This window comes from Ranitomeya imitator, chromosome 6 (assembly GCF_032444005.1).
Source record: "Ranitomeya imitator isolate aRanImi1 chromosome 6, aRanImi1.pri, whole genome shotgun sequence".
NCBI classification, from domain to species: domain Eukaryota; kingdom Metazoa; phylum Chordata; class Amphibia; order Anura; family Dendrobatidae; genus Ranitomeya; species Ranitomeya imitator.
Window position 1 is genome coordinate 397,843,409 of NC_091287.1, and position 26,221 is coordinate 397,869,629.

The 26,221-nt window shown below is 46.7% G+C and overlaps 1 protein-coding gene across 2 annotated transcripts in view; it reads left to right on the top strand.

Annotated features, from left to right (window-relative positions):
- Positions 1-26,221, top strand: part of MIB1 (MIB E3 ubiquitin protein ligase 1) — a 183,087-nt gene that overhangs the window by 105,269 nt on the left and 51,597 nt on the right. For both annotated transcript variants that reach the window (XM_069731178.1, XM_069731179.1), the window contains exon 13: positions 22,841-22,973. In XM_069731178.1, the coding sequence (XP_069587279.1) occupies positions 22,841-22,973 (133 nt within the window). The remainder of the gene's footprint in view (positions 1-22,840; positions 22,974-26,221) is intronic.

Sequence of the window (26,221 nt, forward strand, 5' to 3'; positions counted from 1 at the left end):
GCCTAGTTGAACCAATTTCAAAGGTTACCTTTAACCCCCCCCCTCAGGTGTTGCAAGGTACAAGAGCCACACCTTGAACAGCATTAATGATGCACAAGTCAAAGGTTGCTCTATTTAATTTTGCTCCTTGCACACGCTGAATTAAACACGTACACTATTTAGCCCATTATACTGTCAAACAGTAGTGGAGGCGTGACTATTAGTCTTTTTAAGGAGACGCAGCACAGGTGTACAAATTTACACCTAGGTGCTGTGCGCAGATTCCTTACCGTTGTTATTTGCAGTACAGGAAACTGCGCTCTTGTGTTATCCCTTGGCAATACCCTGTTAGTGCAGGCCGTCTCATGACCTCATTTCATGTTGGCCGTTGCGGTTAACGATGGCCATAAATCCCAGACCCACAGTGGCTTTTCCTAAAGTCACACTGCGGTGCTGGGATTCGTGGCCTTGTGCAGTAAATATGTTCGCCGCTCACACATGTCCTTACACCTGCTTCAGACTGGGCGGCCTCAGCTGATCCCTTATCGCATGCCGCGGCCATGAGGCCGCACAGTCAAAAGAAGGCGGAAGGAGGGGAGTGAAGACAGGGGAACATATGCACTGCTCGTGCCCATCAATCACACCCTCGCAGTCAAAATATATGAGACAACGGGGGGCGTTGTGTCGGGCAGGGGGGACGCACAGGCACAGCCAGCCAACCAATGATGTCAGGAGACGGGCAGCGCTAACAATGGGGGTGCTGCGTGTCATTAAAAAGGAAAGTCACACCTCAGGGACATTGTAATGGTCTGTAATGAGACACATTTTGTACGTTTTGAGTTCCACGTGTGCAAGGAGAAAAAGTCAGCCACCTTGTACAAATGCAGCAGTACTGCTGTACAAGGTGGCTGTTATACATAGAAACACCTGGGGGGGGTGGGGGGCAGGCTCCCTTCAATTTCAGTTCATGTGCCTGCGTGGTGTTTGCAGGACACGTTGCCAGCTACACAGCAGGGGAACAGCTGGCGGTGCTGAACCCCACTAACACATTGGCTGGTGTTTTTCTCTGTGCAGCTAGCATGCCCGGGCAGAAACTGGCGTTGCTTGAGCCCAGGGTCAGCAGGAGGAGGAGAGGAGCAAAGTGTAGGCCGAAGCCTGCACTGGTGGCAGCTTTTGGTCAGTTGTGCCAGCGTGTCTTGTGCTGGACACGATGCCGACTACACAGCAGGGGAACAGCTGGCGGTGCTGAACCCCACTAACACATTGGCTGGTGTTTTTCTCTGTGCAGCTAGCAGTTCCGGGCAGAAACTAGCGGTGTTTGAGCCCAGGGTCAGCAGGAGGAGTAGAGGAGCAGAGTGTAGGCCGAAGCCTAGTTGAACCAATTTCAAAGGTTACCTTTAACCCCCCCTCAGGTGTTGCAAGGTACAAGAGCCACACCTTGAACAGCATTAATGATGCACAAGTCAAAGGTTGCTCTATTTAATTTTGCTCCTTGCACACGCTGAATAAAACACGTACACTATTTAGCCCATTATACTGTCAAACAGTAGTGGAGGCGTGACTACTAGTCTTTTTAAGGAGATGCAGCACAGGTGTCAAAATTTACACCTAGCTGCTGTGCGCAGATTCCTGAGCGTTGTTATTTGCTGTACAGGAGTCTGCGCTATTGGGATCCCTTGGCCATGCGCTGTGAGCGCTTCCTGTCTTCTGACCTCATTTAATGTCGGCCGTTACGGTTAGCGATGGACATGAATCCCAGACCCACAGTGTGTTTTCAAAAAATCACACTGCGTGGCTGGGATTCGTGGCCTTGTTCAGTAAATATGTTTGACGCTCACACATGTCCTTACACCTGCTTCAGACTGGGCGGCCTCATCTGATCCCTTATCGCCTGCCGCGGCCATGAGGACACCCAGTCTGAAGAAGGCGGAAGGAGATGAGTGAACACAGGCAAACATATGCACTGCACATGTCCATCAATCACACCCTCGCTGTTCAAAAAAATAAGACACCGAGGGGCGTTGTTTCGAGCAGGGCAGACGCACAGGCGCAGCCAGCTAACCAATGATGTCAAAAGACGGGCAGCGCTAACAAGGGTGGTGCTGCGTATCATTAGAAAGGAAAGTCACACCTCAGGGACAGTGGAATGGTCTCAATGAGACACATTTTGTACTTGTTGAGTTCCACGTGTGCAAGGAGAAAAAGTCAGCCACCTTGTACAAATGCAGCAGTACTGCTGTACAAGGTGGCTGTTATACATAGAAACACCTGGGGGGGTGGGGGGCAGGCTCCCTTCAATTTCAGTTCATGTGCCTGCGTGGCGTTTGCAGGACACGTTGCCAGCTACACAGCAGGGGAACAGCTGGCGGTGCTGAACCCCACTAACACATTGGCTGGTGTTTTTCTCTGTGCAGCTAGCATGCCCGGGCAGAAACTGGCGTTGTTTGAGCCCAGGGTCAGCAGGAGGAGGAGAGGAGCAAAGTGTAGGCCGAAGCCTGCACTGGTGGCAGCTTTTGGTCAGTTGTGCCAGCGTGTCTTGTGCTGGACACGATGCCGACTACACAGCAGGGGAACAGCTGGCGGTGCTGAACCCCACTAACACATTGGCTGGTGTTTTTCTCTGTGCAGCTAGCACTTCCGGGCAGAAACTGGCGGTGTTTGAGCCCAGGGTCAGCAGGAGGAGGAGAGGAGCAGAGTGTAGGCCGAAGCCTGCACTGGTGGCAGCTTTTGGTCAGTTGTGCCAGCGTGGCTTGTGCTGGACACGATGCCGACTACACAGCAGGGGAACAGCTGGCGGTGCTGAACCTCACTAACACATTGACTGGTGTTTTTCTCTGTGCAGCTAGCAGTTCCGGGCAAAAACTAGCGGTGTTTGAGGCCAGGGTCAGCAGGAGAGGAGCAGAGTGTAGGCCGAAGCCTAGTTGAACCAATTTCAAAGGTTACCTTTAACCCCCCTCAGGTGTTGCAAGGTACAAGAGCCACACCTTGTTCAGCATTAATGCTGCACAAGTAAAAGGTTGCTCTATTTGTTTTGCTCCTTGCACACGCTGACTAAAACACGTACACTATTTAGCCCATTATACTGTCAAACAGTTGTGGAGGCGTGACTTGTCTTTTTAAGGAGACGCAGCACAGGTGTCAAAATTTGCACCTAGGTACTGGGCGCAGATTCCTGAGCGTTGTTATTTGCTGTACAGGAGTCTGCGCTATTGTGATCCCTTGGCCATGCGCTGTGAGCGCTTCCTGTCTTCTGACCTCATTTCATTTCGGCCGTTGCGGTTAGCGATGGACATGAATCCCAGACCCACAGTGTGTTTTCAAAAAAATCACACTGCGTGGCTGGGATTCGTGGCCTTGTGCAGTAAATAGGTTTGCCGCTTACACCTGCTCCAGACTGGGCGGCCTCAGCTGATCCCTTATCGCCTACCACGGCCAGGAGGCCGCACAGTCTGAAGAAGGCGGAAGGAGATGAGTTAAGACAGGCGAACATATGCACTGCTCGTGCCCATAAACCACACCCTCGCTGACAAAATAAATATGACAACGAGGGGCGTTGTTTCTAGCAGGGCGGATGCACAGTCGCAGCCAGCTAACCATGATGACAAAAGACGGGAAACGCTACCAAGGGGGGTGCTGCGTATCATTAGAAAGGAAAGTCACACCTCAGGGACAGTGGAATGGTCTCAATGAGACACATTTTGTACGTGTTGAGTTCCACGTGGGCAAGGAGAAAAAGTCAGCCACCTTGTACAAATGCAGCAGTACTGCTGTACTAGGTGGCTGTTATACATAGAAACACCTGGGGGGGTGGGGCCAGGTTCCCTTTAATTTCAGTTCATGTGCCTGCGTGGCGTTTGCAGGTCACGTTGCCGGCTACACAGCAGGGGAACAGCTGGCGTTGCTGAACCCCACTAACACATTGGCTGGTGTTTTTCTCTGTGCAGCTAGCACTTCCGGGCAAAAACTAGCGGTGTTTGAGCCCAGGGTCAGCAGGAGGAGGAGAGGAGCAGAGTGTAGGCCGAAGCCTGCACTGGTGGCAGCTTTTGTTCTGTTGTGCCAGCGTGGCTTGTGCTGGACACGTTGCCGACTACACAGCAGGGGAACAGCTGGCGGTGCTGAACCCCACTGACACATCACCTAGTGTTTTTTCTGTGTAGACAACACTTCCAGGTGGCAACTGACAGTGTTGAAACCCAGGGAATCAAAGAGGAGCAGAACGTAGGCCGAAGCCTGCAGTGGAGCAAGTTGAAAGGGAACCTTTAACCCCCCCCCCCCCCCCCCCAGGCATTTGTTGCTGAAAGAGCCATCTTGTACAGCAGTAATACTGCACATGGAAAATGGTGGCTCCGAAAATTATGCTCCTTGCAAACGCTGAAGTACACACTCATATAATGTGTCCCCTCACACCGTCAAACCATCCCGGAAGTGGGACTTTCCTTTGTAATGTGACACAGCACAGCCGTCATTCCAACCCCCTTGGTGCCGGGCGCCACCTCCTCAACGTTGTTTGGTTCTGTCACGGAGCCCGCGCTGTAATGTTATCCCTTGGCCATGCACAGTTAGCGGTGCCCGTCTTCTGACATCATGTAGGTGTCAGGCTGGCAGTGCCTGTGCGTCCAAGCTGCCCGAGATCCAACCTTGCAGTGTCATCTAATGTAGTCCCACTGCGGGCCAGGGATCCATGGGCATGCGCAGTGCATATCATCGCCTCTCACTCACCTCCTTCCTGCTTCTTCAGACTGTGCGGCGTCACGGCCGTGGCATGCTATTAGGGATCAGCTGACGCCGCCTAGTCTGAAGAAGTGTGAAGATGGGGAGTGAGAGGCTAGTATATGCACTGCGCATTGGCCATGGATACCAGGCCCACTGTGGGATCACATTAGACGACACTGCGAGGTGTGATTTCGGGCAGCGTGGACGCACAGGCGCAGCCAGGACGACAACAAATTATGTCAGAGGACGGGCAGCGCAAACTGTGCATGGCCAAGGGATAACATAACAGCGCAGGGTCCATGACGGAATCAAACAACGCTAAGGAGGCAGCGCACGGTGCCAAGGGAGTAGCAATGACGGCTGTGCTGCGTCACATTACAAAGGAAAGTCCCACCTCCGGGACGGTTGGACGGTGTGAGGGGACACATTACATGAGTGTGTAGTTCAGCGTTTGCAAGGAGCATAATTTCAAGAGCGACCTTTCCCTTGTGCAGTATTAGTGCTGCACATGGTGGCTCTTTCAGTAACAAACGCCTAGGGGGGGGGGGGGGGGGGGGGACAGGTCCCCTTACATTTTAGTTGTGCCAGCGTGGCGGTCGCATGACACGTTGCCGGATACACAGCTGGGGATCAGCTGACGTTACTGAACCCCAATAACAGAGGAGCGACTGTTGACTGTGCACACAGCACTTCCAGGCACCAACTGGCGGTGTTAGAGCCCAGGGACAGCAGGAGGAGCAGATTGGAGGTATTGCCGCACACACAGCTGGGGATCAGCTGACGTTACTGAACCCCAATAACAGAGGAGCGACTGTTGACTGTGCACACAGCACTTCCAGGCACCAACTGGCGGTGTTAGAGCCCAGGGACAGCAGGAGGAGCAGATTGGAGGTATTGCCGCACACACAGCTGGGGATCAGCTGACGTTACTGAACCCCAATAACAGAGGAGCGACTGTTGACTGTGCACACAGCACTTCCAGGCACCAACTGGCGGTGTTAGAGCCCAGGGACAGCAGGAGGAGCAGAGGAACAGAGTGTAGGCTGAAGCCTGATTGGAGCAAGTTGAAAGGAAACCTTTAACCCCCCCCCCCCAAGACGTTTGTAGCTGAAAGAGCCATCTTGTGCAGCACTAAGGATGCAAAAGGAAAAGGTTGCTCTTTTAATTATGCTCCTTGCAAACACCGAAGTAAACACTAAAAATGTGTCCCTTTATACCGTTAAACCGTTCCGGAGGTGCGAATTTCCTTCGTAATGGGACACAGCACAGCTGTCATTCCTATCCCCTTGATGCCGTGCGCTGCCTCCTCAGCGTTGTTTTAAGCTGTCACGGAGCCTGCGCTGTTCTGTTAGCCCTTGGCCATGCCCAATTAGCGCTGCCTGTCTTCTGACATAATTTGGTGTCAGGCTGTCAGTGCCTGTGCGTCCACGCTGCTCCAGATCCCACCTCGCAGTCTCGTCTAACGTAATCCCACTGCGGGCCTTGGAACCATGGGCATGCACAGTGCATAACCTCGACTCTCACTCCCCTCCTTCCCTCTTCTTCAGACTGTGCGGTGTCACGGCCGTGGCATGCTAGGGATCAGCTGACGGCGCACAGTCTAAAGAAGGCGGAGGGAAATGAGCGAGAGCCCGAGGGGAAGATATGCACTGCGCATGCCCATGGATCCCAGGCCCGCAGTGTGACTCAATCAGAAGACACTGCGAGGCGGGATCTCGGGCAGCGCGGCCGCACAGGCGCAGCCAGCCTGACACCAAATTATGTCAGAAGACAGGCAGCGCAAATAGGGCATGCCCAAGGGATAACAGAACAGCGCAGGCTCCGTGACAGCTTAAAACAACGCTGAGGAGGCAGCGCATGGCACCAAGGGGGTAGGAATGACGGCTGTGCTGCATCACATTACGAAGGAAAGTCCCAGCTCCGGGACGGTATAACGGTATCAGTGAACACATTTTATAAGTGTTAAGTTCTGCGTGTGCAAAGAGCTAAAAAAAAAGAGCTACCTTTTCCTTGTGCAGCATTACTGCTGCACAAGATGGCTCTTTCAGTAACAAACGACGGGGGGGGGGGGGGATGGGACAGGTTCCCTTACATTTAGGTTGTTGTGCCAGCGTGGCGGTCGCAGGACACATTGCCGGCTACACAGCTGGGGATCAGCTGACGTTACTGAAACCCAATAACACTGGGTCGTATGTTTTTACTGTGCAGCCTGCACTTCTGAGCCGCAACTGGCAGTGTTGGAGCCCAGGAATAGCAGTTCAGGTGGTAGAAAGATGAACACAGCAGGAGACCTGGATGACACCCAATTACTTAATCAGGCAGAGGAGTGGCAAATTCCTGCGAGATCCAGGCCTGGTTCATTTTCAGGAAAGTAAGCCGGTCAACGTTATCGGAGGATAGTCGCATGCGACGGTCTGTTAGTACACCACCTGCGGCACTAAAGACACGTTCCGATAAGACACTAGCCGCAGGGCAAGCCAGCACCTCCAATGCATACTGGCTTAGCTCTGGCCATGTATCCAGCTTAGAGACCCAAAACTTGAACGGGGAAGAGCCGTCTGGGAGTACAGTAAGAGGGCAAGCCATGTAGTCTGTCACCATCTGACGGAACCGTTGCCTCATGCTGACTGGAGCCGCCGGTGATGGTGTAGACATTTGGGGCGGGCACACAAAAGTGTGCCAGAGTTGTGCCATACTGGGCTTGCCTTGGGCAGGGGCACTGCTTCTGCTCCCTCTTTGGGCAGAGCCTCCCCCACTGCCTCGACGCACTGAGCTGCTTTGTAAAGCACTAGCAGCACTCCTCTCAGTTGGACAGGAGAAGATGATGGAATTCACCAGTGTGTCGTGGTACTCCCGCAATTTACGCTCCCGGGTCAACGCAGGGATGAGGTTTTGGACGTTGTCCCGGTAGCGAGGATCGAGGAGGGTGAACACCCAATAATCAGGCATGTTGAGAATGTGGTCGATGCGGCGGTCGTTTCTCAGGCACTGCAGCATGAAATCCACCATGTGCTGCAGAGTGCCAACTGGCCCAGAAACGCTGTCCCCTGCTTGAGACATGATCTCTGCCCGCTCGTCATCACCCCACCCTCGCTGTACACACTGACCACTGGACAATTGTGTCGCTCCCTCCTCTGGACGGAGCTCTTCCTCCTCCATTGACTCCTCCTCATCCTCCTCACAAATTGGCCCCTGCGTACCCCTTTGTGAGGAACCACGTGGCGCTGACTCTCCAGAAGCTGATGGAAAAGGTGACTCCTCATCCTCCACCTCTTCCACCACATCATCCCTTAACCCTTGCAAAGTTTGCTGAAGCAGGCAGATAAGGGGGACAGTCATGCTGACTAGTGCATCATCTGCACTTGCCATCCGCGTGGAATAATCAAAAGGACGCAAAACCTGGCAGACGTCCTTCATAGTGGCCCACTCTGTGGTTGTGAAGTCTGATCGGCGCTGACTGCGACTTCTTTGCGCCTGATGCAGCTGGTACTCCATAACTGCTTGCTGCTGCTCACACAACCGCTCCAACATATGTAACGTGGAATTCCACCGGGTAGGTAGGTCACATATGATGCGGTGTTCCGGAAGGCGGAATCGGCGCTGCAGAGCAGCAATGCGGGATCTGGCCAAGCTGGAACGCCGCAAGTGAGCACACTCTAGGCGGACCTTGTTCAGCAGGGCATCAAGATCCGGATAGTCCCTCAGAAAACTCTGCACAACCAAATTGAGCACATGTGCCAGACATGGGATGTGAGTGAGGTTGCCAAGGGCCAAAGCTGCCACCAGATTTCGGCCACTGTCACACACTACCATGCCTGGCTGGAGATTCGCTGGCAGTAACCACACATCGCTCTCCTGCTTGATGGCATTCCAGAGCTCCTGCGCTGTGTGGCTTCGATGCCCCAATGAAACTAGTTTCAAGACGGCCTGCTGACGTTTGGCCACGGCTGTGCTCATGTCGGTCATAGGTAAACGTTCACGGGTCCATGTGGAGGTGGACTGTGACGGATCCTGCAGAGAGGAATCAGAGGAACTGGTGTAAGAGGAGGAGTCGACGCGTACAGACTGGATTCCTGCAATCCTTGGAGTGGGCAGGACACGTCCTGCGCCACTCGCACGATCTGTACCTGGCTCAACAACATTAACCCAATGGGCAGTGAGGGAAACATATCGCCCCTGTCCATGCTGACTGGTCCACGCATCGGTGGTGAGGTGGACCTTGCTACTGACGGCGTTCAGTAGCGCATGTTTTATGTTTGCCTCAACATGCCTGTGCAGGGCAGGGACAGCCTGCCTGCTGAAGTAAAAGCGGCTGGGCACCTTGTACTGTGGGACTGCCAATGCCATCAAGTCACGGAAGCTGTCAGTCTCCACCAGCCTGAACGAGAGCATTTCCAGGGACAACAGTTTGGCAATGCTTGCATTCAGAGCCTGTGCTCGGGGGTGGTTGACCGAGAATGCCCGCCTTTTCTCCCATGCCTGGACTACCGATGGCTGTAGAGTAGACTGGGAGTGTGAGGATGACTGGGAAGGTGGTGCTGTGGGTGGAATTACACTAGGTCTCTGGACAACAGTGGAGGAAGAGGCAACACGAGATGAAGAGGTGGTAGCTGCCGCTGTTGGTTGGCCTACGTCTTCACTGTGTTTCTGTAACTCCACCGCGTGCCTGTTCCGCACATGTTTCCACATATTTGTGGTATTGAGGTTGCTGACACTTTTACCTCTTTTTACTTTCTGATGACACAGCTTGCATTTGACAAAACAAATGTCATCTGCAACTGTGTCAAAAAAGGACCAGGCACTGCAAGTCTTGGGAGCGCCCTTTTTGGCTTTGGAAAGAGACAGGCTCCTAACGGGTGCCAAAGTGGAGGCTACAGGCTCCGCAGTCTTCCCCCTCCCTCTCCCTCTTTGGCCCGTAAGGGGAAGCTCTTCCTCAGAGCTGCTCCCACCACCTTCCTGTTCCTCACGCCACGATGGGTCAAGGACCTCATCATCTCCACTACCCTCTGCCACCAACTGCTCCTCCTGGGTAGTCTCGGCAGCACAGTACGCATCAGAAAGCGGCACCTGAGTTTCATCATCAGATGCGTACTGCGCTGTGGTCACCGGAGGCACTGGCCCACCTGCCTCTTCAGAGTCAGAGAGATAAAGCTTTTGGGCATCACTGCACACTGCCTCTTCTTCCATTTCTCCAATGCTGCTTGGCTGGCCCCCTGTTTCCAAGCCAAGAGATTCAGAGAACAGAAGTAGAGACGGCTCCTGTCCTGGGCTCTCTGACTGCCTGGCCAATTTGGCAGGTGGTGAAGAGACAGATGGCTGCTCTCCAGTGCTCTGTGCCTGAGAGGATGTGGCACTAACTGAAGTCGATGCCGAGGCGTTAGCTGCCATCCACCCGACAACGGCTTCAATTTGGTCTTCACGTAGCAGCGGTGCACGGCGCTCTCCGACAAAGCTGCGCATGAAGGACTGTTCCCTGCTGAAACTGAGTGACGACGAGTCACCGGCGCCCGCAGCAGGCACAGAATCACCACGTCCTCTCCCTGCTCTTCTCCGTGCTCCGCGCCCACGCCCACGTGCCTTACTCCCTGCCCTCTTCATCTTGGTTGTCAGATAAAGATAAGCAGAAAAGTACTAAGGCCTTAGTGTGCTTATTCCTGAAATGCTCCTCCTAACAGGTGTAAGAAACACTAATGTTGTAAATTGTGGACTAAACTTTATTATTTTTCAAATGTGGCCTACACAAGTGTTAAGTTGTGTTTGGTGAACTTAACTTTTTTTTTGGTGCAGATCGGGCTACAGAGCTAGTTTAAATCACACGGAGACCGTGTAGACAGCCGTAAACGGCGCTGCAAGGCCAAAAAACCCTCCTCTCGGTTATCCTATATAGTGTTTTTCCACTATTTAGCTGGATACGAGTGGAAAGACACTAATAGGAATTTTTTTTTTCAAATTTTAAACTGGCTGCACTATTTGAAAAAAAGGAAATTGTTTTTCAAGGTATGAGGCAGTAACGCACCCTGAGCTGAATCCAACCGGCTATGGCTGCACACAGACTACAGGGCGAGCTGCGCTCACACAGAGACCGTGCAGACAGCCGTAAACGGCGCTGCAAGGCCAAAAAACCCTCCTCTAGGTTATCCTATATAGTGTTTTTCCACTATTTAGCTGGATACGAGTGGAAAGACACTAATAGGAATTTTTGTTTTTCAAATTTTAAACAGGCTGCACTATTTGAAAAAAAGTAAAATTTTTCTCTAGGTATGAGCCAGTAACGAACCCTGAGCTGAATCCAACCGGCTATGGCTGCACACAGACTACAGGGCGAGCTGGGCTCACACGGAGACCGTGCAGACAGCCGTAAACGGCGCTGCAAGGCCAAAAAACCCTCCTCTAGGTTATCCTATATAGTGTTTTTCCACTATTTAGCTGGATACGAGTGGAAAGACACTAATAGGAATTTTTTTTTTTCAAATTTTAAACAGGCTGCACTATTTGAAAAAAAGTAAAATTTTTCTCAAGGTATGAGCCAGTAACGAACCCTGAGCTGAATCCAACCGGCTATGGCTGCACACAGACTACAGGGCGAGCTGGGCTCACACGGAGACCGTGCAGACAGCCGTAAACGGCGCTGCAAGGCCCAAAAACTCCCCTCTAGGTTATCCTATGTAGTGTTTTTCCACAATAGAGCTGGAGACTGGTGGAAAAACACTAATAGGAAATTTGAGAAAAAATGTGCAGCAAGCTGCACTAAGAGCAAAAAAGGACAACTGTGTGAGGCAGTGTGAACCCCCCCTGAGCTGAATACAACCGGGTATATGGCTGCACACAGACTACAGAGTGAGCTGCACACACACACACACACAGAGACCTTGCAGAACGCTGTTAAAACAGCGCTGCAAGGCAAGAGCAAGGTGAACAGTGAAGAACACACAGCGTTTTGCTAAATTAGCCTTTGGAAAGGAAAATAAAGCAATTAGCTAGCTCGACTGGCCCTCAGTTAGAACACAGCGTCCTGTCCCTAACTGAAATCACAGCAGAGTGAGCGCAAAATGGCGGCAGCGTTTTTTATAGTGCAGAGTGACATCATTTCAGCAGCCAATCCAAGCCTTGCCAGTACTTACATGCCCACCATGCTAAACAGGATGTGCCCACACTTCCAATCATTCCTCATTGGCTGCTGCGTTCAGTTTGAATTCTGGGAACTTCCGATTCCGGTATCCGATACGCGGGAAGTATCGGAATTCGGTATCGGAATTCCGATACCGCAAATATCGGCCGATACCCGATACTTGCGGTATCGGAATGCTCAACACTAGTCATGTATTCTGCAAGTGACAATGTTTTCTGGGTGTGTATTTTTTGCTGCAGGTTTCTTTCTATTTGATGCATTTTTATGCAGATTTCAAACAAATCTGTTTTTTTATTGTATAAAAATTGTGATTCTGCACTTAAAAACACAGCTGTTTTTTTTACATCAAGCCTTAGTCTTTAAACACATAGTTGGCAGGCGTTTCCATAAAATCAGATCAACCTTCTTTGAACTGTTTCATGCTGTAGAATAAAAAATCTGCAGAAAAAAACGCCGTATTTTAAGCTGTGTGTGAACATGGCCTACATACGTGCCAGTGGAGCCTTGGGGTCTTCCTGAGCCGAGCACTGTGCAGGACGTAGGTCTTGTCTTGATTTCAGTGAAAAACCCTATTTTTGAGGAAAGCCCTCTGTTGAGTATGAAAGATATGGAAAGCCCGAACAATGTACCTTTTTTTGTGTGCAAATTTTATGTGAATTTTTTAATGAAATGGCTGTAATGTTCGTAATGATTTATATAGTGCTACTCTCAGCACATCCGTCTCCTGCTCTTAGGCTGCCGTCACACTATCAGTGTTTGGTCAGTATTTTACATCAGTATTTCTCAGCCAAAACCAGGAGTGGGTGATAAATACAGAAGTGGTGCATATATTTCTATTATACTTTCCTCTAATTGTTCCACTCCTGGTTTTGGCTACAAATACTGATGTAAAATACTGACCAAATACTGCTAGTGTGACGGCAGCCTTACAGGAGCCACTTTCCCTTCTTGCTGTCTGTAAGTAAGCGTCTAATAACTTATGCCAGTAATTAGTTTGGTTACTGCTTCATGGATGTGTGTTTATTTGCCAGCTTTCATTTTGAGGATTTAGGCCCATACACCAGTAATTGGGGAGGTAAACTGAGGTGCTTGTGAAGTTCTTTCATCCTCATTTATCACTGACTCATTGCTCTTGTACTGTTTGCAGTTGTTGTTGTTGTTTTTTTTTTTTTTTTACATTATACGTTATATTTTCTTGAACCGTGTGTTTGTTGTCTGGATTTTTTCACAATTTTGTGTTGTGATTGGAGCAGAGAATGTGTAGTAATATTGGATTACAGCCCCATGTCTGGTGTCTTTGAGTGACCTTGTCTTTTTGTACACTGATTTAACCTGCAATATTCATTTGTACAGGTTCTTGGGTAATCTCTCCGGTGACCACTTTATAGATGCCGCCGTACTGTGCTGTTCAGAGAGAATGTCCAGAATCGTTTTATAGCTAGAAAAGGTCCATTGTCACTAGTGTCCAGATCCCCCGCGATCATGAACAGCTATATGATTGATGATGACCATTATATATGTGATCAGTTTGAGGCTGTGGTCACATGTTGCGGTCACATCATGGTGAAACTGCAGCGTTTTTTTGCAACATTTTTTTTTTTTTTTTGAAGATCGCAGCAAAATAGTGCATTTTTGCCATAACACAAAAAAAAAAAAATGCAATGTGTCAACCCAGCCTTAAAGGAATATACATCATCAAGGGTTAATGCAAATGTTGTGTAATGTCTGTAGGAATAGATAAAATAGCCCAATGTTATTGTCAAATATCCCCAAACGAGTCCACTGTACATTGGATTCTGACCTATTTCACACTGATGTGATATTTTATATATTTTTTTGTTATTTGTTTTATTCAGAGCCTGAGTAGAACATATCACATGTGTGCAGCATGCATTTATTAATAAATAATTGGAAATGTGGCTTCTGCATAACATTGATTTATTGCATAATTCACACAGACAATTTATAATTCACACATTATATTTTAGCTCGTAACAAAAGAAAAAAAATGAGTAATCGTTGAACTGCAATATTTTCCTGGCTGCCAGCGAATGTTGGTAGTTGTAGTCCTCAATGCAATCCTACAGCTGGTTGAAGGGGACCAAATCCATTGAAGAGGTGATTTGGTTCCATTTTACCAGCTTTAGCAAAGCATTGCAGTGCGGGCGCCCCCCGCAGGAAGGTACGTGCAGCCACATCGAGTCTGTGATGGTCGCAGCAGCTTGTATATATGCAGACATGACATGTATGTGCTGCCAGCAGCCCCCTCCCTCTCTAGCAGCGCAGCGTAGTGATTATACGGTATAGTGTATGTAAGTGCAGTAGATGGTGACTAGTAACTTTAGCAGACTGCAGCACATGGCGTGGCCCTTGCAGCAGCCTCTCACTTTAATCCTCATGCAGCCCATTACATTGAAGGGAACCGTCCTGTCCTGACTGCTGGGGCTAAATATACTTGCACACTGCAGCATATGGTGATGATAATGTAAATCTATTCCTTACACCGTCCTAATAGGAAGGTAGCAGGTGCTGCCTCTCCCTGAACGGAGCAGTAAAGTCACCACTAAAACTGGTGGCTATTTATACCAGGTCTATGTGAACTCTTCCGCAGATCCGGCTGCTCAGTGCGCTCTTGGATGGCAATTCACGTTCATCCATTTGCCATATCAGGGCAAGAAAAGGCCATGGAAAAAAAAAAGCACTGCAGCATTTGATAATGTCAGCATCTGTTCCCCGTGTCAGTCAGGCGTTGGAAATGTTTGAGTTACGACCATGTCAGCACATGCTCCCAGTGCAGACTGTGCCGGGTAGGGGAACAGCTGATCTAAGGGATGGATCTGACATTCTGGTTCATCCCCTCACTGCCCAGTACATCCGCCTGTGTTAGCGGATTGCCTCCGCTGGGGCAAATGTCTGCTGCACTAGTGTATGTAAAGACCAGCTTCCAGGAAGCGCAGGCATCGGTGAAACACTATTCTCTACACTTTAGGGCATGTTCCTTTAAAAACCTCGACAAGGAATTTTGAGACGCTTTATGCCCCTTTTAAGGGAAACTTGAGTTTAATTTGTTTTACGCTAAGCTTAACAAAATAATTCTTTGTCAGATGTGCCCATCTGCGTCTCATCAAAGGTACATAATGTCCATTTATAGTTTTGCTTGTCTGAATGCTATTGTTTTGGTCTGTTTAACTCTGTGGCTGCTGGTGTAGGCCTGCAGCAGTGTCTTGGTGTCTGCACAAGGACTGTAATGTGGAGCTTCATTCTGTACTCCGGAGCAGAAAGCTCAGATTGCTACATTGTGTCATGCAGGCCTACTCATATATAGATTAGTGTCTGCGTGTGTGTATGTATGTATGTATGTATGTGTATACTATATATAGATGGATGGATGGATAGATAGATAGATATAGATGGATAGATGTGTGTGTATATATATATATATATATATATATATATATATATATATATATATATATATATATATATATATACACACATATATATTGTGTGCATATAATATCACTATATACAGTATATTTATATGGATGCTTGTGTAATCTGTGTATGTGTATACAATGCAGCGTATATAGTGTGTGTGTATATAGATAGATATGTGTATATGTCTGTGTAGTAGAAGTAGCTGATGGGTGTCATTTTGTGTCGGTAACAACATATATATTTTACTCACTCACAATACGATTATTTAGCATTATTATATAGTTGGTAATTATAACACAGAACAATAGGATGCATAGCAGATTAGTAAGAGAGACTGTTGCAGATATAACAAACTTTTTTCTTAATTAATAATCCATCCTGGAAATCCAGCTAGGGGCTCAGCTGAGGGGCCATTGCCAGCCCCCTTCCCCTGGTTTACCTGGCTGCCATGGTGTAATTGCAGTAAATATTGCAGCGTACGGAGGTCACTTTCTTGCAGGAGGCGTTTGCACCTGGTGAAAATACATACTTCTTTACATTCCATAGCATTGTATGTCCATATGGGTACATAAAGAAGTATGTACTCTACACAGGCCTGTCACCTGGAGAAGCTGAAAGGAAAAAAGAACTTTGCACAACTTTAAATTCAGAGCAAATACTGTTAAATGTGGCCTAATTACTGTTTAATATCAGGTGTAAGAAAAAAAAAAAGGCCTACACACAAGTACAAGTATTAAATGGTTGAAACAGTCTTTTAAAATAATAAAGAATATAAAATCTATTCTATAAAAACTTGAAATAAGTAAGCATTGAAGTAAAATTGTTCGAAGCTCTAGTGTGTTACACCACAAGGACACTTGTATGTATTAGTGCCAGCACACCGCACACTGTCAGCTCGGGTCAGGTCCACACATGCTGATGCCAGCCTAGATTATTCATTAGCCTTGTGACTTACCTGCCTCCTCCTAGCAGGCAGCAGTCCTTGCCATCTTTATTGATGACTGCAATTGCCGTTGGTTCACCTAGACCCCGACTTGCATCCAGTAGTCTCCGAGGCAATGAAATGACCGGAATGATGTCACACTGCTGGTGAGCTCTCCTTTCATCTGGCTTGGGTAGAATTAGTGTATTTGCAATGCAGAGAACTGGCTCCTATTTCCAGAAGACTCTTGCAATTAGCAGCACTATTGGTTAGGTGTCCCGAGAAAAGGAAAGATGAGCCAAAGTAAAATTCCTGCAGAGCCTGACAAAGCTAGTGCATGCAGCTGATAGAGAGCAAATCAGAGAGTAGCTGGTGATATAGCACAGTAATACAAGGAAAAACAGCATTGCAGCATTACTATTACAGCAGGCACTGTCAGGATTTAAATAGTTAGCAAAGTACACGGGCTGCACGCTCTGCGGACACCGCACCGCTCACGTTTCCTGCCATAACTTAGCTCATGCCTTTACATTGTGTAAAAGGGAATTTTTTTTTTTGTAAAAGATAATTGCCCATAACGGTGGAAAAGCTTTCTACAGAACCCTGCGATAGATGGCAAGGCTTGCAAATTACATGTAAAACCTGCAGCAGAATAGACAAGTGTCTAAATGTTAATATTCAAGCATGCGTTATGGTGTTAGTATGGTTATTATTGCATTATATATATATATATATGCGTTTGCCTGTTTTTATCCATAGGATTGTGTATATTATACCACGGTGAGCAGGAGCTTCCTATTAGTCACTTGTTTAGTAGCATGTTAATGGCAGATCACACAATAACTCACCTGTGCCACATATAGATTAGACATGAGAGCAGGTGTAAGCTGCGTGTGCTTTTAAAATCAACTTTTCCCACGTGGAAAAAAAAATGTATAAAATACCTGGGAGGTAGAAATATTAAAGAAAAAAAAAAGAGTTCTATCTTTCCTTGTGCAACAATGTGTCTGTCTGTCCTTGAGGATTTTCCTTTGTGAAGTTCCCAGATTGGACCGCAGACACTTCTGTGGCAAGCTACTGCTCCTTCCATAGGGTCAATAAAGCCCCATCCCAGGTCAGGACTCCCCCTGGCAAATGGAGAGACGAGCCATATTCCCCACTCAAAGGGCACACGCTACAGTGTAAGAGCTTTATAGGCAGCTAAGCATGTGAAACATGCAGTCCCAGGCAAACGGTCCCTCTAGTGCCTCTCTCTTCCCTGACCATATTTAGTCAACCATAGCAAAAAATAGTCTCTCAGCTGTCGATTGTCGATCCAAGAGCCCTGGGAGCTGCTATCATGCTTTCTGCTCATTGATTGTTCATCCTGCGGGCCCCAACACTGCGCTGCCATTTGTTCAGCTATTTATAGCAATGCCTAATAAAGCGGTCTCTCATGTTCCACTTATATTACCCGGATTTTCACAGAAGGAGCGCTCCTGCTCCTGGACCCTCTGTGGCTGTGCTGTAGGGAAAAGTCCAGGTCTGCTCTGCTGTGTCACCGATAGCACTGTGTAGCCAGGTGTATTTCTCTCCTCCGGGGACACGTGTCCGATCCATCCATTACTTTATTATTACAGTAATATTAGGCCACATGAAGATTCGTTACCACTTGTATTTTTTTCCTATATTACTGAGCCTTTTTTTATTTCTTGTATTAAAAACCCCTTTCTTGCTCGGTCTGTACACCCCCACGCTACAACTTCTAGTTAATCATTGACTGATACTTTGCTGCTGCCTAGGGCCGATGGCAAACTTGTAATCCTATGGTAGTTTTCCTCTGTCCCCTTACATACTTCAGAGGAGAGACCACTTAAAGGGTCAGCGGCAGCAAAGAAAATGCGTTTCTGCTTACAGTGACTTTAATCACTTTTTTTTGTTACCTTGGCTCCAAAGTAGTTCAGCGTCCGTCATGTTTCCAGAGTTGAGCACAAAATGGAATGTGTTTACCAGCATATTCAGCACAGTATTTCACTTATTGTGATTATTATTTATTTTTCTATTGTAATTATTCCCATTAGTGAAAAATCAGAAAATGTTTGAACATATTTCAGTATCTGATTCTGCATCCTCCGACGTAACGAAAACCTTACTATATTTGTATCCTGCCTGGATGTATGCCGAATGTGTTATGTAATTAGCCTGCGATAAAAAGGAAGCCCTAGTATGTACTGCCGAGAACAGATCCAGACTTCCGAATCTGCTGTCCGGGGTTCAGTTATTTTTGGTGCACAGACAGCACTAAAAGGGTAGATGTGTCCCTCAGCCTTGGCATCTCTGAGTGCGACATAGGCCTGCAGGAAAGTGAGGGAAGCTGGCACTAAGCAGGGGCACAGGATGCACATCATCACTTTAAAAGACCCCTCCTTAGGATTAAGATTTTTTTTCTTTATGGTCGAAGAATCAAAGATTTTATTTATTTTCCTCACTTATATAGCGCCATTAGTTCCATAGCGCTTTACAGACATTATCGACATTGTTTCCTTTGGAGCTCACAATCTAGATTCCCTATCAGTCTGTGGAATGTGGGAGGAAACTGGAGAACCCAGAGGAAACCCACGCAGATACGGGGAGAACATACATGCTCCTTGCAGATGTTGTTCTGGGATGTTGTTCTGGGTTGTACTGGGGTTCTGGGATGTGAACCCAGGACCCCAGTACTGCAAGGCTAAAGTGCTAACCACTGAGCACCATGCTGCAGAACAGACCATTTTGGTAAGCCGCCATATCCCATAGCTAATTCTGCTATGAACCTTGTTCCTATGAGGATGGTGCAGGCATATTTCTCAAAATCTCTGCTGTATATGGCTTCATGTACAATGTTTATCAGTTTTAGTGGCAAGTTAACTACCATTGCCTGAACCTGTCCATCAAAGAACTTAGACACAGTAATATTGTTACTCCGATTTATCTACTCTAGTATTGGGACAGTTTTAAAAGGAACCCGTCACCCCCAAAATCGAAGGTGAGCTAAGGCCACCGGCATCAGGGGCTTATCTACAGCATTCTGGAATGCTGTAGATAAGCCCCCGATGTATCCTGAAAAATGAGAAAAAAAGGTTATATTATACTCACCCAGGGGCGGTCTCGCTGCGGTCCTGTCCGGGGCCTCTCTCACCTTTCCCGGCACCTGCGCACTGCAGTACTTTGCTCTGCCCTCAACAGGGCAGACAAAGTACACCTGCACCGGAGCCGCAGCGTGAATACAAGAATTGGACGTCATCGTAAGAAGATGGGAGGCCCCAGACCGGACCGCAACGCCCATCGGATCGGACCGCCCACCCAGGTGAGTATAATCTAACCTCGTTTTCTCATCTTTCAGGATACATCGGGGGCTTATCTACAGCATTCCAGAATGCTGCAGGTAAGCCCCTGATGGCTGTGGGCTTAGCTCAACTTCCATTTTGGGGGTGACAGGTTCCCTTTAATTCTATGTGTAAGAAAATATATCATCTTATTGTGGACAGAATAACTATTAATGGACATTGATGGCTAATTACTATATATAGTTGAAATCAGAAGTTTACATACACTGCATGATTGTCTCAATATCTGACATGAAATCAGAATAAACCTTTCCCATTTTAGGCCAATTAGGATTATCATAAATATTAATGTTTGCCACATGCCAGAATAATGGGAGAGAGAGAATGTTATAAGGTATTTGTATTACTTACTGCAAAGTCAGGCGTTTTATCATCTGTACATACCATTATACACGAGTACAAACAAGATTGGAATGTCCAGCCATGATACCGCTCAGGAAGGAGATAAGTTCTGTGTCCCAGAGATGAACATGCTTTGGTTCCTGTGCATAACAACCCAAGGACAAAAGAAAAATACCTTTTGAAGATGATGGTGGAAGCTGGTAAGATTGTGTCCATATCTACAGTGAAACGAGTACTGTATCAACATGGGCTGAAAGGCCACTCTGCCAGGAAGAAGCCATTACTCCAAAAGAAACATAAAAAAGACAGATTAATGTGTGCAAATGCACATAGGAACAAAGACCTTAATTTTCGGAGACATGTCCTATGGTCCGATGAAAGTAAAATTGAACTTTTTGGGTATGACCATCGTTGCATTTGGAGGAAAAAGGGAGACGCTTGGAAGCCTAAGAACACCATCCCAACTGAGAAACATGGGGGAGACAGCATCATGTTGTGGGGTTGTTTTGCTGCAGTAGGGACTGGTGCACTTCAAAAAATAGATTACATCCTGAGAAAAGATTATTATGTGGCAATACTGAAACAACATCTCAAGACATCAGCCAGGAAGTTAAAGCTTGGGCTGAAATTGGTCTTCCAAATGGACAATGACCCGAAGCATACTGCCAAAATGGTTACATAGTGGCTTAAGGATAACAAATTCAATGTTTTGGAGTGGCTATCACAAAGCCCTGATCTCAATCCTATTGAAAATCTATGGGCAAAGCTGAAAAGTCAGGTGCGAGCAAGGCAGCCTACAAACCTGGATCAGTTACACCAGTTTTGTCATGAGGAATGGGCCCAAATTCCGACCAACTATTGTGAGAAGCTTGTAGAAGGATAGCCCTAACGTTTGACCCAAGTCATTCAGGTTAAAGGCAATATCACCAAATACTAATGAAATGTATGGAAACGTTTGACTTTGCAGTAAGTAATAAAAATGCCTTAAAACATTCTCTGTCTCTCATTATTCCGGCATTTGGCAAATATTAATAATTATGGTAATCCTAATTGGCCTAAAACGGGAAAGGTTTATTCTGATTTCAGTCAGATAATGAGAAAAACATGCATATGTGTCTTTTTATATAGTGTATGTAAACTTCTGGTTTCAGCTGTGTAACAGGACTGAAAATAACCAAATCTGACAATGAAAATGTGAGGTCCGTTATATTAGATGAATTAATCATCTTGATGAATGATTCACAAATGACCATTGTGCATTTACAGTGTGGAGGGTTTTAATTAATTTTATGGACTAAAGCTTTTCTTATTTCTCAAATGACAAACATGTTATCGCTGCCTGTATCGGGTGGAAGAAATGTACACGGGATAACCAAAACTGATATAAGCATCTCTGCAGCCCTCCAGCGCTAGGCTCCTGCGTTCAGATCCCACCAAGGACAACATTTGCGACGAGTTTGTACGGGTTTCCTTCCGGGTCTCAAGTTTCCTCCCACACTCCAAAACAAATCCTGATTGAGAATTGGATTGTGAGCCCCAATGGGGACAGGGATAATATGTATGTAAAGTGCAGTGGAATTAATGGCGCTACATAAGTAAGGAAAATGTAACAAATGTATCATTCTTGTAAACCTTAAATAAAAGGAAATGTCAGAGGCCTCTGCTTAAAACCTCCCGTTATTTTCATTCCAGCATTTCTTTTGCTGGTCTACTTGGGCTTCTGCTGTTTTTGACAGTAAGAATAGTGCAGCCTGTGCCACTTTTCTTGTCATAAAAAACTCCCAGGATTGTTTGGGATCTGTTTATAAAGATTTTGTGGCTTTCTGTTCAGTGTTGTGGTTTGGCTGGTATATTGTGAATGAAGTCTGACACGCTGCATTTCCAAACATTCTGGCTTATTTTCTGTCTTCACAACCTCTCACTATATAATGCTTTGCTACAAACGTTGCCTGAACAGGCTGTCCTGCACCCTGGTAAGTAGGGAGTTAATGTGCACACGGGTGAGATAACTTGTATATTTGTCCCTGGCTCATTAGTGTCCCCCATGGTGGAGCTGACCGGGGGATATAAATAGAAGTTTCAGGGAACACCTCTTTTCACTAGCCGTAATGTGAGCGCTTTAGTTAGCAAGGTCCCTGTGTCACTCCGAACATCTGTCATATTCTATAATGTACGTTTAGTTTCTGTCTACATACAGAGATGTGTGTGTATATAGCTGCAAACTGCACGTGAATATCTTGTATTTGTGGATTAATGTCCATTAAATAATGAATGCAAAATAAAGGTCACCCACACAAGATGGGCAAAACACATGCTGTGTCATCTTTTTCTATAAAAGTGTATGAAAAATAGCATAGTTTTGAAACATTCACTCCCCAGAAGGATCGATTACTGTAGGAAATGGGCAGCAGGTCAGGCACTAAGGAAATGGTTGTCTTTGTAGTTACCGTTTGTTGCTCAGGAGTATCTAATGGGAAATCGCTGTACATAATAAAACATGTATGATCAGGGCTGGACTGCGGTTGGTGGTGACCACAGAGCTCTGAATGACCATTAGGCGCCTCCTGTTTTCATGAACGGTTATAATTCTAGAACTGAGCAGAGTACACACTACCGTACAAATCGGGACGGCTGTGGGTATACCTCCAAAATAGTGGTCCCTATAGCAGACTTTAAAATCGTGCTGTGCCAAGTAAGCTGAATTTCAGGCCAGTGAGTTAAAGGGTCCTGTGCCCCTCCAGGTGAACAGCTTCTCATGATCCGACAGCGATTTTAAAATCCAAATTTCACACGTAGATTGGGATTGTGGATAGTACTGGCCTTTGTGCCGCAGCACTCTGTGTTATAGCCGTAACCTGGCTCTAGAAGCCTTGTATTATAAAATATTTTTTGGAAGTAGGAGATGTCAGTATTGTTGTGTATTTTAGGCTTACACGTATGTTTTCTTTCTAGTGCTATGCGTGTTTTGCTTTCAAAATTACCTCGGCCGTGGATAGTTGATGAGAAGAAGGATGATGGCTACACTGCATTGCACCTGGCAGCACTCAATAATCACGTCGAAGTGGCCGAACTTCTGGTTCATCAGGTATGGCCGCAAAATGATTGCATCAGTTCTATTGTTAACCTCTCTCTTGTTTTTTTCGGGTAGGATATATTTTGCTTAAGTTCTTTTTCAGTATTTAGTGCAGAGTGACATGCCAGATATGTCAATGTAAGAAGACTTAGGGTAGGTGTCCATAGGTCGGATTACATCCGGATTAGCTGCGGATTGAACAATGCGTACAACCGCAGCGTTCAACCCACAGCGTCCAGATGTTACAGCATAGTGGAGGGGATTTTATGAAATCCCGTCTCCACTATGCGTGCAAACACGCGTCCGGCCTGTGTTTTCGGACATGCGGCGCATCTTTTTAGAACACCGCATATCTATTTACCTTGCGACGACGCTCCGTCGCTGCAAGGTAAATAACAGGGTCCTATGTTTGGGGTGCGGAGATTCCGGATGTGTGCAATGAACACATCCGGATTCACCGCGCGTACAGAAGGGGGCGGCGCTTTGGGCGGAGCTGGTTTTTCGCTACGTCCAAAGTGCCGTCAATCCGGACAGTGGGTATGCAATGCTCCACTGGGAAATTAAAGGGAACCGGTCACCCCGTTTTTTCAGTAGGAGATAAAAATACCGTTAAATAGGGCCTGAGCTGTGCATTACAATAGGGTATTTTTTGTCCCCCGATTCCCTACCTATGCTGCCGAAATACCTTACAAAAGTGTCCTTTTTCGCCTGTCAATCAGGCTGGTCAGGTCGGATGGGCGTGGTCACAGCGCTGTTTCTTCCCCCAGATCTTGCTTATGTTTCCGTTGGTGGCGTAGTGCTTCTCGCATGCGCAAGTGCCGAATGCACTGCGCAGCTGTAGAAAAAGAGCGCGCTTGCCGCTATTCAGCGGATTCTCGGTGGGCGCGGCCATCTTCCTGAGGCCGCGCGTGCGCAGATGGAGTCTCCTGCTTCCCGGGGCTTCAGGAAAATGGCCGCGGGATGCCGCGCGTGCGCAGATGGACATCGCGGCGGCCATTTTCCTGAGGCCGAGTTTGAATCCAAATGAAACGCAATATTTAAATATGTAAAAAAGATCAATCTGGCAAAAATAAGGCTATAGGAGACTCGCATGACAAAATATCTTATTAATTTAATGCACAGGTCCTGGGTGGGGTCTGGCCTGCACTCTTTCTATTCCAACTACTCTAGGGGAGACAGGCTTACAGTGCATAAAAGTATTCCCATAAATGCATAAGCACCTTCCAAGATTATGAAGGGAAGTTTGTAGGCATCCGCAGCTTGATTTTTCATTTTGAATGTGCCATTGTTGTAGTGCATGTTCCCCCTCCTTACTCTTATTCATCTAAAAACACTCTGTTGAATCTGGCAGATTGGCCTGATATCCCTTTAATAATTATGGGAGACTTTAACAATGTATGTAATCCTTTTAGAGACAAATTTCATGCAGGATAAAATTCTCAGTCTGTTTGGCCACCAAATTAAGGAGGTGGGCCGGGCTGATATCTGGGGAGAGAGGTTTCCTAGCTCTACTTATGTGCCTCATCAACATATTAATCCTTCTCAAGAATTGATTTGGTACTATGCAATCCTTTTATGATCCTGGGGCTTGTTAGTATTGCATATTCTCTTAGGTCTTTATCAGATCACTCTCCCCTATTGGTTCAGCTACAAGTAGATCTAAGGAGGTCTAGGATCTCTCAGGGGTGGATGCTTAATCTCTTTCTAGAAAACCCACGTCCACTATGTGTACATAGTCACCTGTGGATCACCCGCTGAGACTGACTTGTGGCGCTTCTTTAAAGACCGCAGCATATCAATTTCTTTTGCGTAGACGCTAGTCTCTGCAACGGAACTTTCATTAACATCAATGTATTGAATGTGGTAAATCCGCACGGTTCAGTGAACACATGTGGAATTACCTGCGATCAATAGAAGGCAGCACGAACATATGCTGTGTCCAAAGCTCTGCTACTCCCGGATTGTGGGCATCCGGCCTTATACAGCCTCATCAGTGAAAAAAATAATAGCTAATACAATGCAGATAGATGGTGATTCAAGTGGCTAAATATCAAATCTCCACTGTTGTCCTGATTTCAGCCTCAGTCCCTTGGTCCAGGAAACTCCATTTTCCCTTACAACACGATACATGGAGGGTTATCCTCCTGCCTCTATGTCGGTGATTTTCTTGAAGGGGACTAGGTGTCTGGCTCAGTTCATAAGTGCGCCAATACGCATAAGATGAAAGATGGCAAGCCTGCCGACAATCTAAATATCCTGATAGATGATGACATGGGAGATGATAATCAAAAGGTTTTAACTCTTCATGTCTGATCCATCAGTTCTCCCAGTGAGGCTTCATAGGGGCTTTCAGAAGATGACATCCTGCAAGAGAGGTTCTCGCCTAGGATTAGCTTTAGTTTGGAAACACCTTTTTTTTTTTTTTTAACATAACTGAATTGCATTATAGTGTTTTTAATTGATTTTTATTAATTATTTTTTAACTGTTTCCTGTAGTCTGCAGGTATTCTCATGCATTGCAGGCTGCGCAATCCCCTTCAGTGTAAACATTTGTCTGGTAACCTGGGCAACAAGAATCTTTATTGAAGGCAATGTTTATAAAACCAAGACAGCTGATATGAAATTGCCCCAAGCCACTTTTGGATGTTTCTAATGTATAAAAAACAACAACAACCCTTTGATTGTAAACTTAAACATGTTACATATATGTGGACTGTACTAAGAGTGGGGAAAAAGAAGGCTGGCCCCTTGTGGAAGATGGTCAACGTATTCCCCTACTTGGAGGAACAGTTTTTGGACAGGTGCTCATGTTATTAACTATGAGGTGTGGGAGACCACTTGGTCTGGGCGTTGTAAAGTGGTGCAGTGTACCGACCAGATCTTGCTGCGCCAAGCTTTGATACTTAATGGATTTGGGAGAGCTGGCTATTGTCAGAAGGAGGTTTCAGTCAACATTAATCTAAAGATATATGGGCTTCTTTAGGTGGCAATTCCCATTATGTCTACATCAGCCATGTTGGAGAAGGGGGATGGTTTAACTAATGAACCAAGCTAGACAGCTAGCCTCCTTCAAGCAAGTTATCTACACAAAGAGGGAGCTGAGCAAACGGTTTGCCAGTGTCAAAATAAGTGTGAGGACTCGGTACTAAAATGTTAATATCTATGCAGGTGACATATCTAAAGTAAATTCAGTTAAAATAAATTCAATTGTTGTAATTAATTTTCTACTTGTAAATCATGCAAACTAGTTGTATTCATCT